General features: G+C 49.1%; 1 protein-coding gene across 7 annotated transcripts in view; it reads right to left on the bottom strand.

The window, feature by feature from the left end:
• ADCY6 (adenylate cyclase 6) overlaps window positions 1–9,922 on the bottom strand; it is a 48,562-nt gene extending 38,640 nt beyond the window's left edge. Inside the window, exons 1-4 of one of the 7 annotated variants that reach the window (XM_053371430.1) lie at window positions 8,821–9,201; window positions 6,771–7,131; window positions 5,098–5,210; window positions 3,676–4,498 (exon numbers count right to left, since the gene is read on the bottom strand). In XM_053371430.1, the coding sequence (XP_053227405.1) occupies window positions 3,676–4,497 (822 nt within the window). In that variant the 5' untranslated portion in view covers window position 4,498; window positions 5,098–5,210; window positions 6,771–7,131; window positions 8,821–9,201. Of the gene's footprint in view, window positions 1–3,675; window positions 4,499–5,097; window positions 5,211–6,770; window positions 7,357–8,215; window positions 8,370–8,820; window positions 9,202–9,764 lie in introns of those variants that run through there. The other 6 variants (XM_053371450.1, XM_053371468.1, XM_053371484.1 and 3 more) reach the window with 6 other exon arrangements.
• Window positions 9,923–17,757: the final 7,835 nt, after the last annotated feature.

The following is a 17,757-nucleotide window of genomic DNA, read 5'->3' as shown; positions in this document are numbered from 1 at the left end:
GGGAGGCTAAATAATATATATGTAAATAATGCACAAGCTAAGGCTTCTTCCCTGGTCACCTAATAGTGCCATGATAACTGGAAACAGGATCTTAACACATCTGCTTGGGGGTCAGCTGTGGGAGGAGGCAGGTGAAACCTCCACTCTATAAATGCTGGAATGCTCACAGGTAAAGGTGTGCTTATTACTGCAGGGCACTGATGGTAGGTTCTAGGGATGCTGTCAGCACGATGAGTCTTGGAGCACAAATGTCAACAGCGGGCTCTTTCCCACAATGCCACTACGGTCTGATGGCTCTGACCTCATCTCATCAAGGTCAACCAATCCTCAAGGACCGCCTCTCCCTATGTGAAGTGACCCGGACCCTGCGATCATCATCTGTGCCTCCTCCGTGAGAGGTCTGGAGGCCAGCAACACGAGAACAGGCCTTTTCTGTTGTGGCTCCTCGCCTGTAAAATGCTCTCCCCAGGGAGGCTTGCCTTGCACCTTGGCTGCGTTGTTGTTGTTTTTCCCCTGTATTTTTGTTGGAAGTCACCCAGAGTGGTTGGGGCAACCCAGTCAGATGTGAGGGGTACAATAAATGTATTAGTATTAGTATTAGTATTAATCTTTAGGCACCGGCAAAGCATTCCTCCCAGGCTTTGGGCTAATAAACAATCTATGGGCTTTTAAACTGTGGGGGGAGCATTGTATTTTTGTGTTTTTATATTGTAAACTTTGGTTTCTGATCTTTGTATGAAGGGTGGTATGGACATGTAATAAATAATAATAATAATAAATCCTGACCAGAGTTTTGAAAGGTAGCAAAAATGAATGCCCACTATTATGTCACCAACTTACGGCAGACGGTGACTGGGCCACTTATAGACACCTCCAGACTCCAAGCTAACTTCCCAATTGCTGCTGCCAGCAATGGATAGTTGAGGGTTAACACTAATTTAGTTTACAAGTTGAAGATACAGCAATAATTCCAAGCATCATAGGGGAGCTATTTGTGTGTGTGTGTGTGTGTGTGTGTGTGTGTGTGTGTAAAAAACCAGAAATCCATAGCAACCCAAAGCTTGAAAGTAGCTCTTTCCTCCTGAACAGAAAAGGCTGATGTGAGCAGCTGTATCCTTGATCCTTTTTTGGAAAGGAGCACTGGAAGGCTGAACCGAGGAGGAAGGGGAACCAAATGGAGCTGTGGATGAAACCCAAGCAGGCCGTGAGGTTACACTAACAGCAGAAGCAGCTGCAAACTGACCACCACATTTGCCTCTCCGTCGCCAGTGGCAGCGCTCATCAATCTGATAACTTTGCAGACGCAGATCCTTCTAATTATTCCCAGAAGAGAAACGCTGAAAGTTGGGCTAACCAAAGCTAACAGACAGTGCAAGAACAGGAGAGATCTGGGGAGCAGTGGGGGAGAAACAACCAGTGAACTTGCGGATTTGAGTGATTTAAAGACCCATTTCTAAAACCATGTCAATAAAGGGGCACAGATAGAAATCACTGAGGGAGTCTGCAAGCTGCCAGATCATTATTCTATGTAGGCCATCCTCTTCTGGCCTCTTTCCTTTCCTCCCATTTTCTCCTCTCCACACGCAAACATTACACATTTTAGAATTATGCCTCATTGCCACTGTAGTGTTCAATGCCACAATTTTAATGACCCGTGTTTAAGAGGCATGTTATGTAGTAGTTCAAAAACCTAATTGCAATGCAATTATGTAAGTTTTAGACACATTGAATTTGACGGATTTCAAAAGGATAAAAATACAAAAGAAATGGGCAAATTATACTGCTCCATCCTAGGGCCAAAGAAATGGAAACAGAAAAAGAGGTGATGGAACTGACTATTAACATTATGGTTAGCTGAACTTCTGCATTTACCAGCTGAATAAATGTGGACATTTAAATTACACCTTTGCCTTCATCTTTGCAGAAAACAGAGCATCAGGGAAGTAAATTCAAGGCTTGGAATGTAAGCATATAAAAACAGCTTTATCCAGCCTAATGTCCACCAGATGTTTTAAAACTACAGCTCCCACAACCCCCAGCCAGCATGAACAATAGCAAGGGATGGTGGTAGTCTACAACATTTGGAAGGTGCCAAGTTGGGGAAGGCTGATAAAAAGGTCACCATAAATCTGGATGCTACACAGCACTGACTCTGTAGCACTAATGATACAGTGATGACAGCAGGTAGAGACGCTTAGGAGTAATGTGTAGATATGGTTCTCTGTGGAGTGCAGACCATAATTAGCACATCACTCTATAAGGTACAAAATAGGTAAGACTTTGTCTTTCATGGCACTGATTTATAATATGCAACTGCTGGACAGCAGAGAACTCTTCATCATACAAATTGTTCTAATTCACTTTCAAATGCCTGATTTCCTAATTCATTCAGAGAAAAGGGGCAACCAAAATTATCAAGAGCTGAAGCAACTCCTGTATGAGAAAAACGAACAGCACACCAGACTTGTTAGCTTAAAAGGTAAAGGGACCCCTGACCATTAGGTCCAGTCGCGGACGACTCTGGGGTTGCGGCGCTCATCTCGCTTTTATTGGCCGAGGGAGCCGGCGTACAGCTTCCGGGTCATGTGGGCAGCATGACTAAGCCGCTTCTGGCGAACCAGAGCAGCACACGGAAACACCGTTTACCTTCCCGCCGGAGCGGTACCTATTTATCTACTTGCACTTGACATGCTTTTGAACTGCAGGGGATTAAAAAAAGGCATGTAAGGCCAGGGAAGGGCAAGGAGAGACCAGCAGACAGGTATATAAAATTATGCAGGTGGGGAGAAAGAGGGCAGCAGTTTCTCTCTCATTGTCCTCGAGCCACGAGGTCATCCAATGGATGCTGGGAGATTCAGGCAGAAACCTTCTTCACCCAGTGATATTTAAGCTATGGAAATGGCTGTCCCAGCTGTGGCCACCAACTTGGATAGCTTTAAAAGGGGGTTAGATAAACTCATGATGGAAAAAGGGGCTACTAGTCATGCAGCAACAAGAGGCAGGAGACTGAGGAGTCCAAGTGGGCAGCTTAAAACTGCCCCAAAATATCCAACCATCGCACCACAAAGAACATTCCTGTGTTAAGTAGAGGATCCTGTGGACGTGCCATCGGATTCTGTGCTGGGAAACGATGTTCAGTGCTAGTTCTGGCCAAAGAGGATTCCCAGGCGTTCCTCTGTCACCACCAAGCAATGAAAAGCGGGCAAGAAACAAACAGATACGGGGCAGAAGCAAAACGAAGTTTTCACACACAAGGCTTTAGCGCCAACAGCCAAGCTTAGCGTGTTATTTGGGGAACTCAGGAAATGAAAGATCCCAATCACCCACTTCCAGAAACTGGGCTGATCCCACAGCCTGGGGAGGAGCCACAGGCAGGCTCCTCCCATACTACCCAAAGCTGCTCCTACCAGCTTAGGAAGGGGCCACAGATTCATGTTCCCAGGCAGCTCAACAGGAGAAGTAGGTCGCAGGCCACTTGACTGCTCCCCCAACAAAAGCCTGAAGCAATTACCATACGAGTCCCCGACTTGGCAGCCTTTTTGTTTCACACCCAAGGCCTTTGCCCAATTAGTGTACGGTTTCAAGTGTGCCTTTCCTCAGCTTCCAAGGTGTTTCTTTGTCCTCAAGGGACTCATTAATCCCAGGCCTCCTCCGCCCTCACTCCTTCCCCCTTACCTGCTTCCAAAGGAAGGAGTCCGCCCTGTTCTGGTGCCAGGAGATTACCAGGTGCAGCACAGACAGCAAGGCTCCAGCCAGGACCGCCACCCGCATGCGGACGGGCAGGAGGGTGTAGATGATGTAGATGAAGAAGACACTCCACCAGACGCCCTCGGAGGCACTGCGTGGAGAGACCAGGAGAGTGCCCAGAGCCTGCACCCCGCACAACGCCCCAATGACCAGGTAGCTCACGGCCCACATGCAGTCCTGGTGGAAGCCAGTCCGGTTGCAGAGGACCATGAGCGAGAGGAACAGGGCGGCCGCCACGGCCAGGGCGGCGGCATAGGGCACGCGGGGGGTGCCAGGCACGCAGTGGAACAGCAGCATGATGCCGCAAGCCAGCACCAAGACTCCCATGAGCACCGTCAACGAACTCTGGTTCATCTGGAAGAAGTAGCGCTGGTAGAGCCGCTCCAGCTTGGCCGAACGGAAGCGCTTGGAGCGGAACACTTGCAGCAGGCGCCGGCCGCAGTCGCTGGCCGAGAGCCCCTTGGCCTCTCCGCCCCCGTCCTCAAAGCCCAGGTCCACGGCTTTGAGTCCCAGGTCCCCAGTGCCAGGCGGGGGTGGCGGCGGCGCCTTCTTGCCATAGTGGTCCTCCTGCCACGAACAGTTCAGGCCCAGTCCCCCGCTGCCTCCGCGCTCCAGCTCCGGGTCCTGCAGGCAACTCATGTAGCGAGGGCCACAGAGTGCTGGGCGGTGGCGCTTGGGCCCATTGCGCTCCCCCCAAGCAGTCTTCCGCTCGTCCACTTTGGGCACCAGGATGCCGCTAAACCAGGACATACTGTGGGGGAAGGGGAAAGGGCATTAGAAATAAAAACAGGCAGAGCAAGGGAGAAAGTCAGATGGGCTTGCCTCTCTGAGAGGACCAACCCCACATTGTTCCCCACACAGCCCAGTAAGGGGAGCAGTTCCTGCCATGGGCCCCTACAACCTAGAAGGAGGTGCTTTCTTTCCTTGCCGGACACAAAGCAAGGACAAGGGAAGAATGAAATCCTGATCATTAGCAGACTACTGGCAAGGAGGACTCCACCAGTTCCTGGGCAAAGCTATTCCCCTCTCTATGGGAGGCTGGGCCACAGAGGCAAAGCACACAGGGCACTGGGATGTCTCCAGTTGAGGTATGAAGGATGGCGGCCACCAAATAGGATGCTCTTCAAGCAGGGCAGCTGGATCAGTGCCAGGGGACGAGGCAAGGCTTGTGTGGCAAGATACACAAACCAGAGGTGCTTAATGTGGAGAGGTGGGACAGGGGAAGCAGAGCATCCACATTCTGGAAAAGAGCATCTTGAAAGCCTGCAGAGGGAGGGTTCAGATTTATTAGGGGTCGGTGCTTCAAATATAATGAGAGGCTGCCCTCTCTGCCTTGGGGAGATTCAATACCTGGAAGGCCGCTGGGAACTGGACACGAGGAGGCGACATGGATCCCCGCAGGGAAGGCAAAGCAGCAGCAGTGAGGGGCGTCTCTTATTTCCTCTTCAACATTGAGTGGCAACCTATTCAAAGAAAAGAAAGCAGTCATGCTTGTTGTTCATCCTCGATGCTCTTCCAAGGCTGAATCTCCCATTGCATCCCGTTCTCCTGCTCTCTGGAACTGGAGACTGGATATTTCTCTACTTGCCAATCTGTGGTTACCTTCACACATTCTCTTTTGACCTCAAGTTCTATTACAGACACTTCCCCAGAGATGCAACTAGATTCCCACCAGGGGATGACACCCCCTCCCCCCGTGCATACTTTATGCTGAGTGACGCAAAGAGGATATCTATCCTTTATTCCCCTTCCAACAAGGATGACAGTATGAGCGCGATGCTCTAACTAACAGCACACAAACACAAGTAAATACATTAACTGCTTTGAGTTGAAAGGACAGCTCAAACAAGTCGCTTTGTAACCTCAGGTTGCGTGGCGCTGACAGAGGGAGACTTGCAGGTACTTTGGTCACTGAACCAACTGCTGCTGATACTGGGAATCAGAAATATGTGCATGTCCCACCCCCACCCCCGACCTGCACAAAAAGCAGCGAACAGAGTCTCTGGGGTGGCTTCCTTCAATTTAGCATCCCTGGTGCAGCAAAGTGGAGGACAGGCAGCAACAGTTGTCCTACCAAGGTCAGCTCCAACAAAAGAACAGTGATCAATATGCTAATCTCTCTTTCCTTCTTTAAAAAAGACAGCTCCTAACATTCCAACCCACTGAGAAGGACTAAGGGGGGGGGGACCAGAAAGGATGGTGTTATGCGGATGAGGAGGGGTTTGTTGCAGAAGGGAAAACCTGCTTGATTCTTAATCCCCAAGATCAAGGAAGGGAGCAGGGAATGGGATTAGCCCCACCCCAACAGTGGACTTGCACACTTTCCCTACTTCCCACAGGAGAGAGGACGGCTGCCAGTAATTCCTCCAGAGAGAAAGTGAAAGTGCTGCACCTGGAGAACTAGTGGCTGCCTGAAGCAAAATCTCCCTGTGCATTGCTCTCACCAACATAGATCCCATGGGGAGGGGGTGCTGTACACAGGTCCCCTCTCTGTACACATCCTGCCCATTGCAAGAATAAGGGGACAGAGGGGGTTGTTGGCATTGATCAAGGCCCTACAGAATATTGTTGGAGGGAGTCGGGTGGAGCAAAGGCCAGCCTCCCTCTTTAACTGGCAGGTTGAGAAGGCATGTGGCATGTTGGTGGCAAGGCGACTGTGCCCTGCCCCCCCCCTTCCCTGAAGTGGGAAGAGTCTTTAGCGAGTGTCAGCCTGGCAGCAAAATCTGGTTCCTAACATTTCATCACACTCTTAAGAGTGCCCAAGAAACAGAAGCAAAGGTGGAGTTATGCAGATGAAGGGACTGAATTTTTCAAAGACATCTCAAGGCAACACCACACTCCTTGGCTGTCACTAGAGGCAAAGGGAGAGGACAGAGAGAGCGTTCACACGCACAGCAACCCACCAATCTCCGCTAAAGCCCTTGCAAAACACAAATCCTTTTCCCACACTGCCCATCAAAATGGTATCTCTGCACAGCGAATACACACACAAAAGCATATGCATACAAAAGTTTAAAATGTACAGTGAACACAGCCTACGATACGCAGCCTTCCTTACGCAGTCCAGAAAACTCCAGAAGTTCAGATCAGACCCCACTGGTCTCCGACACTTGCTGGCTCACCTGATCCACGCATCAAAGATCCAGAACACAAGGTGAAAGGAACTATATGGGCACAGCTCAGTCCAAACTCAGTCCACTAATTCCAGCTCGCCATTCTGCTGCTCTCTCTGCAATGTGCCCTTCCTCTTCTCCAAACGGTGTGGCGTTTTGCCCAGGGCGCAACAGGAGAGATTTCAGAGGCCAGGGAAAGTTTGGGGCAGGAGGAGCAGCGGTGCTAGTTTCTGGCAGCTTGGTCCCTCCTCTGGCTTAGCTCGCCCATTCACTGCAAAACCAAAGTGGAATAGTTTTCCCCTTTCAAACTCTATTTGTCTTGAGTGCCAGCCAAACCAGGGCTTGTTTTAGCTCCAACCCCTTCAGAGAGCAATTCCAGTGCCCTCCCACACTGTTCTTATCTGCATCCATCCAGGGAGATGGCGTCAACGTCATGACATCATTGCCCTTTACTGTAGGAACACACAGGCAGGCTTCAGAAGCTGGACCCCCCTTCCCCTCCCCTCCAATCCCCATACAACACACACACACACACCAGGAATGGCTTCACACACACCAGCAGCACTCTGACGCAGCCTCCTGGGCTGTGGGAAGCAACAGCCAGCAGCACATGAGGACAGCTTTGTGGCAAGCGGAGGAGGTCAAGGGGTGCAGGACGTAACCCATCCAGGGAGAAGCCGGGCTGAAATAAAACTCAGGCATGCGGGGAGGGGGAAGGTCTTTGGCTTAATAGCAAGGTTTATTACAGCTCAGCTCCCCCAGCATGGACTTCCCCCCTCCCTGCAAAAAACCCCCACATTCGTAAGTGATGCAATAACGAAGCATAACAAAGTGATACAACAGCGACAGCACCTTCCTCCTTGGTTCAGCTTTGCATCCTTGGAAGAACACATGCCCCCTCGCATAGTCACTTTTACCCTACTCCCTGCAGCCCAACACCCCTCACTCAAGAGCCTGTTCCCTATAGCACAGCACCCTCTGCCTCGCACCAGGTTACAGGTCAACTTCCTTTCCCTTTCCACCCCCTTCCCCAGGTCCCACCAAGGGGCTTGGGAGAGGTGGTTCCAAAGTTCAATGGGAAAAGAGCCTAGGGCCCCACAGAGACTCTCTGCCCAGAGACCCCCTTCCCTCTGCCTGCTTTAAAGGGGAGACACGGCAAAGGAATAAATAAGTCCACAGCTCACAAGACAGAGGCTTTAGGGGAAGCCCACCTGCTCCTCCTCCAGGTATGTAACCTGACCAGGCTGAGAAGCTAAGCTGCCCAGGCCAGCCCACATTCGGGAGCCAACCAATCCCTGCAGAGGGATCCCAGAAAACCAATCCTCGGGGAAGCAGAAATGGGGAGAAAGTCCTACCGCGTTCAGCCCTTACGAACACAAGGAAGGTGAAATCTTTCAACTCTGGGAGTTGCATTACCATTAGGCTTTTCTCCTGCGCTCTCCGGGCACCCTATTCTCTCCCCACCTAATTCAATAACCAGTGTTCCAGTCGGGGGGCAGCCATGGAACTTTCCCGGCTCTGGGCAGGTGCGCCCCCCAAGGGCCCCGCATTGGCACCTGTCCCCACGCCCCTTCCCCCCCGCGCCCGCTTGCATTCCCCGCAGTCGCCGCGGATCTCTGGGCCCAAAGAGCGCCCCCAGCCGGCGCGCGTTGTCCCCTCTCCTCCCGTGCGCCAAGTCGCCGTGGGGACGGCCTAACTGCTCCCACCCCTTTCTGCTCGTTGCGCTGCCATCCCTCTCGGGACCACCTCCCCAGCTAGCTTCTCCCCAGCAGGCCCGGCCCTTCTGGACGCGGCGGTTCCCAGAGCCAGCCTCCCAGCGTCCCGCCGCCGCCGCCGCCCGGCTCCATGCGTCCTCCGGGGCGCAAAGCGTATTTCCCCCTCGGAGAGATCTTGCGTGCTCCCTGCGCTCTCCGGCTTGCGCCCGTTCACCACCACCACCCCCTCCGCCACTACCACTCACCTCCGGGTGCTGGGCCGCCTCTGGGCACGACAGGGCCCTCCTCTCCGGCGGGTGGGGCGGCGGGGGGGTGTAGCAAGCAGCGATCTCTGGCAAGCAGATCCTTCTGCAGCCCCTCGCTATCTGTTTACACCGTGCGCCCCCCTCTCCGCTTTCGCCTCCTCTCCATTCCTGCTTGCCCGCCCGCCCGCTCTGGGCCCGTCCCCTCCTCCCCGCGTTGTCCAGAGTAAACGCCCTCTAGCCCGGATCCACAAGGCTCGCCCCGCTCCGTGCGCTCCTGACCGGGATCGCCAAGCAGGAGGCCTTAAAGGCACAAGGTCCCTTTTGTCGCCTTCCCTTCGCCTGTTGCGCGGGGATGCGGGGGCCGTTTGCGCGGGGTGCGGGGGCAGCGGAGATGCCGAGGGAGAGAGGAGCTGTGATTCCAGGCAGCGAGGGCGCTTGGCAACGAGAGGCGGCGGAGGCTGCCCAAAGCAGGGGCACCTGCTGCAAGCAGGCAGAGCGGCCGCTGGGCCCAGTGGTGCAACCCGTCTCTCCCCACGCTGCGGTAGATGGATTCGCTCGGCTCACACGCGTGCCCGCCGGGAGATACACGCAACACCTACCGCCCGTGGGTGGCGACAGTCCTCGGTGTCCTAAAGCACAACTCTTGGCTACAAGGGTCTCTGAGGCTCTCTCCTCTTCGTACGCACATTCCCCCCACCCCAGCATAAAAAAATCCCCCAATCCCAGGACACTAGTGGATCCCAAACTGTTGTCGCCTAGAGGGGGAATCTCTTAATGCCGTTTGGGTTTTGCTCAGGAACCACCTGTTGTTGCCATCTCTTAAACCAGGACACTCCCTCTCCCCTCTGTTTTTTGCTTATCCCCAACGCACAAAAGAAATATCAGGCTGAAAGTCTGTGCGGACTTACCTGAGAGCCAACCCCGCTGAAAACAACGGCACTTACTTCTGAGTAGGCATGCCTCTGCCAGCCGTATAAGCGGCCACCCGTTTGGATGCCCACGGCTTCAGTCATCAGATACACTCCATCCATCAACAAGTGGCTTGCCAGCCTGTTTGCCCAACTTGGAGGCCGCTCTGCTCCGCTCCAGATCCCGATCCCAGGCAATCTCTCAGGGCTGGTTTGAGTCCCCCCCCCCCCCCCGCAAGCTTGCTAGCAGCATACAAGCAGAGGAAGGGAAATGGTTAGTGAGCAGCTTGCCCTTGGCATGGGGACAGTGCCAGGCAGAGGACAAGCCCTAAATCCTTCTGTTCGTGCCACTCCCTTAGTTTGTGCCAGCGAGGGAGAAAGGGGAAGGCAGGCCTCCCCGTGGCACAATCCTCCGAAGAGGTAAGCTTAATTGTTAATTAACCGTGAGTCCCACGGGGCCAGGGAAGTGCCCGCAGTGGCAAGGATGGCATTTTGTTACGGGCACACTTGAGCGGTTCTTCCAGGGCACCTGCCCCTGTGCCGCTGGGTGTGTAGAAAACCTCCACTCCCTCCCTGCTTTGCAGATTGGCTTGGCTATGAAATAATGCCACCAAATCTCCTTAACAGAGTGACTTATTAAAGCGCTGTTTGGGGAGTGATTATCCCCTGCACAAGAAGGTCTGGGCTTCCCCTGGGCCTTCTTGCTTGGCTTCTCCCCAGGCAAGGAAGAGGGGAAGGGGGTGTGAAAGGCATTAATTGATTCCGAAGCCTTGCTCCTGAATGTTCCATTGCATCATAGTTGATGGCAGGGGGATTAGGACTGGGTGTCATGTGATGGCCTTAACCCTTCCCAGACTGTAACTGGACACAGAAAAACAAGAGCCAGAAAATGTGTCAGAAACTCGTCACATTAACATATCTTTGGTGCCTCTTTTCTTTTCTTTGACTGCGTACACATCGTGCATTTAAAGCACATTGTTTCCGCTATGTCTCCTGGGAACTGTATCTTAACCCTCACAGAGCTACAGTTCAGAGCACCCTTAGCAAAACTACAGTTCCCATGATTCTTTGTGTGAAGTCATGCACTCTAAACTTGTCTTATGTACACAGCCATTGTCGTCTTCGTCATCTCCATTCTTCCTGGTGGAGCTCTAACATGGCTACTCTAAATATATGGATGCATTTTAACTCCTTTTCTAATAACCGAATATGGAAGAAAATCCACTGGATTGTGAATTTGACATGGTGTTTTCTTTGCAAGTTCCCTTTTCACCTGGCTGGTGGCAGTTATTTGGAGTCAAGCTTTCTAACTCCTGCTCCATGAGTGTCATAGGAGAGTGTTTTCAAGCAGGGTTTTATGAAACCCTTAAGATTCATGAGCATCTGCTTACACAGGTTCTGCAAACATTATCATTGTCCCACTTCAAGGGCATCACCTCCCTATTCTAAAAGTGGAGTTATCCCCGAGTAACACATGTCCCAGTATAATCTCATGATGCATCTTTTTTGCTTAATTGTTCAAAAACAGTCTTTATTTGAATTTTGAAAACATTAAACACTACGTGCTTCCAGACAGGTTTTTGTTTTCTTTTGTTTCTTTTGTCACGAACAGGTAATTCAGATCTGATTTTTGTGTGTACGTGATTGGCATGCAACCATCAACACACTTCATTTTTAGTTATATATTTTTCATAGCTATTCAGCTGTTTCCCATCTTGATGGATTGCTATATTTTTTGGTTTCTCCCCTCAACTGCCCACCCCACCCCAATGCCACCTTATCCTGTTCTGGGCCGCAGACAGCTTAAAAAAAATCACATGTAGAGGACAAGAGCAAACTTTACTTCTCGTTATCATGCTTCACTATGGGCAAAATGACGGCTTGTGCTGTGCAGACAGATCTGGTTCCATTTTTTTTTTAATGTTCATTTAAGAGTTGTGAAAAGCTTGTATTTAGCTATACAGAAATTCTGATGCATAGGTCTTGTGCAAGACCTTGTATTATTATTTTAAAAGACCTGATGTATGTGTTGTGATTGCAATCCTCAAGGGACTCCCTCACATGCACTGAGATCTTGGGAAAACAGCTCCTCCAAACTGGGCTGTTGAAAATTTTGACGTTCCTTCAGCATGTGGTCATTGGCAGAAGTAGGTGGAGAAACTGAACTTGAAAATGTAAAATAAAATAAAATAGGGTCATGGGAAACAAAATCGCCAAGTTGTGCTCAGGTGAGGAGCAGATAGAAGCAGGAGTGTGGCAATGGGGACAACCTACTAAAACATTTACCACGCATGTGACAAACAGCCCCCCCTGCCCCCTATCTGCTGGCAAGCTTCTGGTCCAGTAGTCACTGCAGGTATATAATGGGTTATTTGTACTGAACAGCTTTTCTACAGGCGATATGGATGAAATGTGAAAAAAAAGAAAGAGAGACTTTGTGCCGCCATTTTGGTGGCAAGAACGGTCATATGGACGGTGCAAAAACCTTGCATGTGTGAACAGCAACAATTCCACAATAAACTTTCACCTGGAAGCACTGTAAGGCTGCTACGCTATATCCATTTACTAGAAAGTAGACTCCCAATGAACTCAGTGGGGCTTACATCTGAGTAGATGTAACCAATTGAGCTGTAAATTTCTTATTAACAGTTGCGCTATCACTTGGATTGGTCTCTTGGTGCCTGAGTTTTCCTTTCCAGTGGAAAGTGGGGAAAATAATGGTCCTGGAATAATCCAAGCCTGCTGCAAATGATTTTTCAAATCCTGACATGAGATGATTGTATGTTGCATCAAACCTAAAATGCTTTTTGAGCATTATGCCCCACTGGTCTTGGGCTGGGTGGCAAAGATACATGCACTCAGAAGGAGAGAAGAAAGTCAGACCTGAGGGCCAAATGCAGCCTCTCTAGCTGGCCCTCGGAGCTCTCCTTAGGCTGCCATGCCCTGCTTTGTACACTGCTGGAAAACATCCTTGAATCTGGATGTCTCTTGCTTGCCAGAGTGGAGGACAGCAACATCTTTGTCTAAGTAGAAACTAGCCTACTGTACAAGGGGGAAATTGACATTTGCTGCTCCACCTACTTTTGTCTCTGGCTCCACCCCCCGACATGTGGCCCTCAGAAGGTTGCCCAGGGGAATGTGGCCCTTGGTTCCCTGCCCTCTGTAGATGAAGCCAATGGCGAAGCTACATGCTCCGGCACGGGGGCGGGGGGGGCGGAGAGCAGGTGGGGTGGTGGCATGCATCCCGGGGGTGTGACACGTGTCCCAAGGGCGTGGGGCCCGGCACAGTGGGGGGGGGTGCGGCGCATGTCCGGGGGTGTGGCTGTGTTGGTACCCCCCTCCCCGATGGTGCCGGGGGAGGGGTGCGCGCTCCCCCACCCCCATTCCTCCGCCAGTGGATGAAGCAAATGGGGAATTTAAGAGCCAATACAGAATGCAGTGCACCAGAATCACATACCGTAGGTAAGGCTGCAAGCCTTTGCTCAGTCACCAGGGAATTAGTTTCACTGAACTGACTGGAACTTAATTCCATCCAATAATAATAATAATAATAATAATAATAATAATAATAAAAATAAAAAAATACCTTTATTGTCAATGTACAACCTGTGTACAATGAAATTTACCGAGCCTCCCTCCCCCCCCCACTCAATCTCATTGCACTCATTGCACCCTAAACATGCAGAGATCAGGCCTACCACCAAGATTTCTCCCATTGAACTTAGTGGAACTTTTTCTTAGTAAAAATATTTGAGACTGGGATGTCAGGATGCAGACAACAAACATAAATACTGCTCCTTTTTCAGTCGATTCTATGGTGCTATACTGCGGGTTTAGAGATCTTGCAAAGTGTGGGATTGGAGGATTCTAGGCCAGTGTTTCCTAAACTTCGGATAGCTGAGGCACAAAATCTATTTGAATTGAAAAGGGAAACACAACACGCTTAGATTTGCAAAGACTAAAAAGAAACATACCCCAAAAAGTAACTCATGCAGAGATGCAGCAGGCAACCTCCTATGAGGGCTGGTAATTCTGGTGCATTTGTTCATCAGATATGATTGAATTGTTTGCATATTTCAGGGGAGGGACCTGGCACTAATAGTATGTTCAGAAGCTGAGCCCTGGCTCAAATCAAGCTTTTCACAGAGCTTACTTTGAGCTAAAATATGGCATCTGTCAACGAGATCATGGAGGGGAGAAGGGCACCCGATACGTGGAGAGAGGCCTACATTACACTTATACCAAAGACAGAGACTGAAAAGACCCAACTTAAGAACTACCGACCCATCTCCTTACTAAATGTGGATTACAAAATCTTTGCTGATGTTTTAGCAAAGAGACTGAAAAGAGTTTTGATGGAGGAGATTCATGGGGACCAGGCGGGCTTTCTCCCGAAAAGGCATTTGTCGGACAATGTAAGGAATATAATTGACATTTTGGAGAAGTTGGAAGTGAATATAAACACTAAGGCTGTTCTGATATTTGTGGACGCCGAGAAAGCCTTTGACAATATTTCTTGGAGCTTCATGTTGAAGAACCTCCGGGGGATGGGGGTAGGCCAAGGGTTTGAAAATGGTATAGGTGCAATATATTCTGAACAGAAAGCAAAATTAATTGTAAATAATGTGGTAACAGAAGAGTTCAAGATTGAAAAAGGGACACGTCAGGGGTGCCCTATCTCCCCATTACTTTTTATTTCGGTCCTGGAGGTTTTGCTTAATATGATTAGGAAGGACCAGTCGGTGAAAGGGGTTCAGGTCGGAGTTAAACAATATAAACTGAGAGCATTTGCAGATGATCTAGTACTTACTTTACAGGAGCCAGAAGCTAGCACGAAAAGAGTTTTAGAGATAATTCAAGAGTTTGGCCAATTGGCAGGATTTAAACTGAATAAGTCAAAGACTAAGGTATTGGAGAAAAATTTAACACAGATTGAAAAAGAAAGGTTTCAGAATGAGACGGGGTTGACTGTGGTTAAAAAAGTGAAATATCTGGGTGTGAATATGACAGCTAAGAATGTGAACCTATTCAAAGACAATTATGAAAAAACTTGGACAGAAGTGAAAAAAGATCTGGAGATCTGGTCAAATCTGAAGCTTTCCTTGTTAGGTCGAATTGCAGTTATAAAAATGAATGTATTGCCAAGAATGTTGTTTCTGTTTCAAGCATTACAAATAATGGACAAAATGGATTGTTTCAAGAAGTGGCAGAAAGATATATCTAAATTTGTCTGGCAGGGCAAGAAGCCCAGAATAAAATTTAAGATATTAACGGATTCAAAGGAAAGAGGGGGGTTTGCCCTGCCAGACTTTAAATTGTACTATGAAGCGGCAGCTTTCTGCTGGCTAAAAGAATGGCTGCTTCTTGAAAACACAGACATTTTGGATTTGGAAGGATTTAACAATATTTTTGGGTGGCATGCATATTTGTGGTATGACAAGGTTAAAGCGCATAAAAGTTTCAAAAATCATATTGTCAGGAAAGCACTATTAAATGTCTGGGTTAGATATAAGGACTTGCTGGAAAATAAGACTCCAAGATGGCTATCACCAATGGAAGCTAAGGCAGTTAAAAAGCTAAATATGGAGTCGAAATGGCCAAGATATTGGGAAATTTTGGAAAAGGAAGGGGACAAATTGAGATTGCAGAGTTTTGAAAAACTAAAAGGGAAGGTGAGAGATTGGTTACATTATCATCAAATAAATGAAGTGTTTAAATTAGACAGCAAAATAGGCTTCCAGGTGGAAAAATCAAAATTAGAGACTGAACTGTTAGAATCCAGTACTAAGAATTTGTCAAAAATGTATGATCTGCTGCTGAAATGGAATACACAAGATGAAATGGTAAAATCAAGTATGATTAAATGGGCTCAGGACATTGGTCATAACATCATGTTTGCTGATTGGGAAAAGTTGTGGACCACCGGGTTGAAGTTTACGGCGTGTAACGCCTTAAGAGAAAATATAATGAAAATGACTTATAGGTGGTACATAACCCCAGTCAAGCTTGCAAAGATCTACCACTTGCCTGATAATAAATGTTGGAAATGTAAAGAAAAGGAAGGTACATTCTTTCACCTCTGGTGGACGTGCCCAAAGATTAAGGCATTCTGGGAAATGATTTACAATGAACTGAAAAAGGTATTTAAATATACTTTCCCCAAGAAACCAGAGGCCTTTCTCTTGGGTATTGTCGGCCAGGGGGTGTTAAAGACAGATACAACTTTTTTTATGTATGCTACAACAGCAGCTAGAATACTTATTGCAAAGTACTGGAAGACACAGGATTTACCCACACTGGAAGAATGGCAGATGAAGGTGATGGACTACATGGGTTTGGCAGAAATGACGAGCAGAATCCGAAACCAGGGAAGAGAAGCGGCGGAAGAGGAATGGAAGAAGTTTAAGGACTATTTAAAGAAATACTATAAAATTAATGACAGCTAGAATGATGTTGGGTTTAAAATAAATGGTTACTATTAGTAATGGTTAAGACAAAGAGAATAAGGATGATTAACATAAATTTATAGTAAAATAAGGGAAGATTCGCTGAATAATTATAAGAACTTGGAATACAGAAACGGGAAGCAAGAGGAAGTCGAGGAAGTAAGGTTTAAGAAATTAGGACATGAAATGGTACTTGTTTTTTGTTCTGTTATTGTTTGTTGCTTGTTTATGTATGTTTTGTTTGTGTTAATATAAAAATTGTTTAATAAAAAATATTATAAAAAAATAAAATAAAATATGGCATCTGTTTTCACCATTTCAGCTAATAGCTGCTCTTGTGGGGTGGGAGAGTTTGCATCAGGGAACGGATGTGGGGGAAAGGGGAGAAAGGGTTAAACCTCTCCACTTTGCTTCCTTGATCCAAAGCTCTCTCTTCTCTCATGTGTACACACACAAAGAGCAGCTGTTTTTCAAAAGAGAAAGTGATTTTGGAAATGCACTCCTGGCTCTCGACCATCATGTATAGTTTGGGTATGTTTCCCTGGTGCAGGGAAAAGAGTGCTGGGGTCAGTCGCCAGCAGTTGCACTATGCCTCCGTATAATAGTAGCTAGTAATCACAAGTGTGGCGGGCGCGGGGGGCGCTGTGGGTTAAACCACAGAGCCTAGGACTTGCTGATCAGAAGGTCGGCGGTTCAAATCCCCACGACGGGGTGAGCTCCCATTGTTCAGTCCCAGTTCCTGCCAACCTACCACTTTGAAAGCATGTCAACGTGCAAGTAGATAAATAGGTACCGCTCCGGCGGGAAGGTAATCGGCGTTTCTGTGCACTGCTCTGGTTCGCCAGAAGCGGCTTAATAATGCTGACCACATGACCCGGAAGCTGTATGCCGGCTCCCTCGGCCAATAAAGCGAGATGAGCGCCGCAACCTCAGAGTCACTCACGACTGGACCTAATGGTCAGGGGTACCTTTACCTTTACCTTAATCACAAGTGTGCTGTTGCACTCATGTGCTCCTTGTGGGTTTCCCCACAGGCACAGGGGTCCTGAAACTAAGGCCCGCAGGCCGGATAAGGCCCAAGGGACTTGTTTATCCAGTGAACGGTAACCCCTGCCGCCCGCTCTTACCAGCGCTGCGCTGCGTCGCGGCTGCCCACTTCCGGGTCAGAGGAGCACTGGAGATAGCTTGTGCACATGCGCAAGCGTTATTTGTGCATGTGCAAGTGTTATTTCCGGTGCACATCTGGGTTGGAGGAGGCCCGTGCACATGCACACAAGCTGTTTCCAGTGCTCCTCCAACCCGGACATTCGCACGCGTATGGGCACACGCATCCCCGCCCTCTGGCCCGCCGCGAGATTGGCGCTGGAGGCACCGGCCCGAGGCGCAGTAAGTTTGCTGACCCCTGCCTAGCACAAGCAATCAGGATCTGCCACCGAAGGGACCGTCTTTCTTTGGAATCTTTCCTTGCCATGCATAGCGACACAGGCTCGCTCCCCATCTTCCGTCGCCTCCTATTCCAAACAGTGGCGTAGCTCTGTTGCATTATGCAGCTACTGCATCTCTCCCCTCCTCTATAGAGAGGC

The sequence above is a fragment of the Podarcis raffonei genome, chromosome 2 (assembly GCF_027172205.1).
Source record: "Podarcis raffonei isolate rPodRaf1 chromosome 2, rPodRaf1.pri, whole genome shotgun sequence".
In the NCBI taxonomy this organism is placed as follows: Eukaryota; Metazoa; Chordata; class Lepidosauria; order Squamata; family Lacertidae; genus Podarcis; species Podarcis raffonei.
This window is presented reverse-complemented; position numbering and strand designations above follow the sequence as displayed.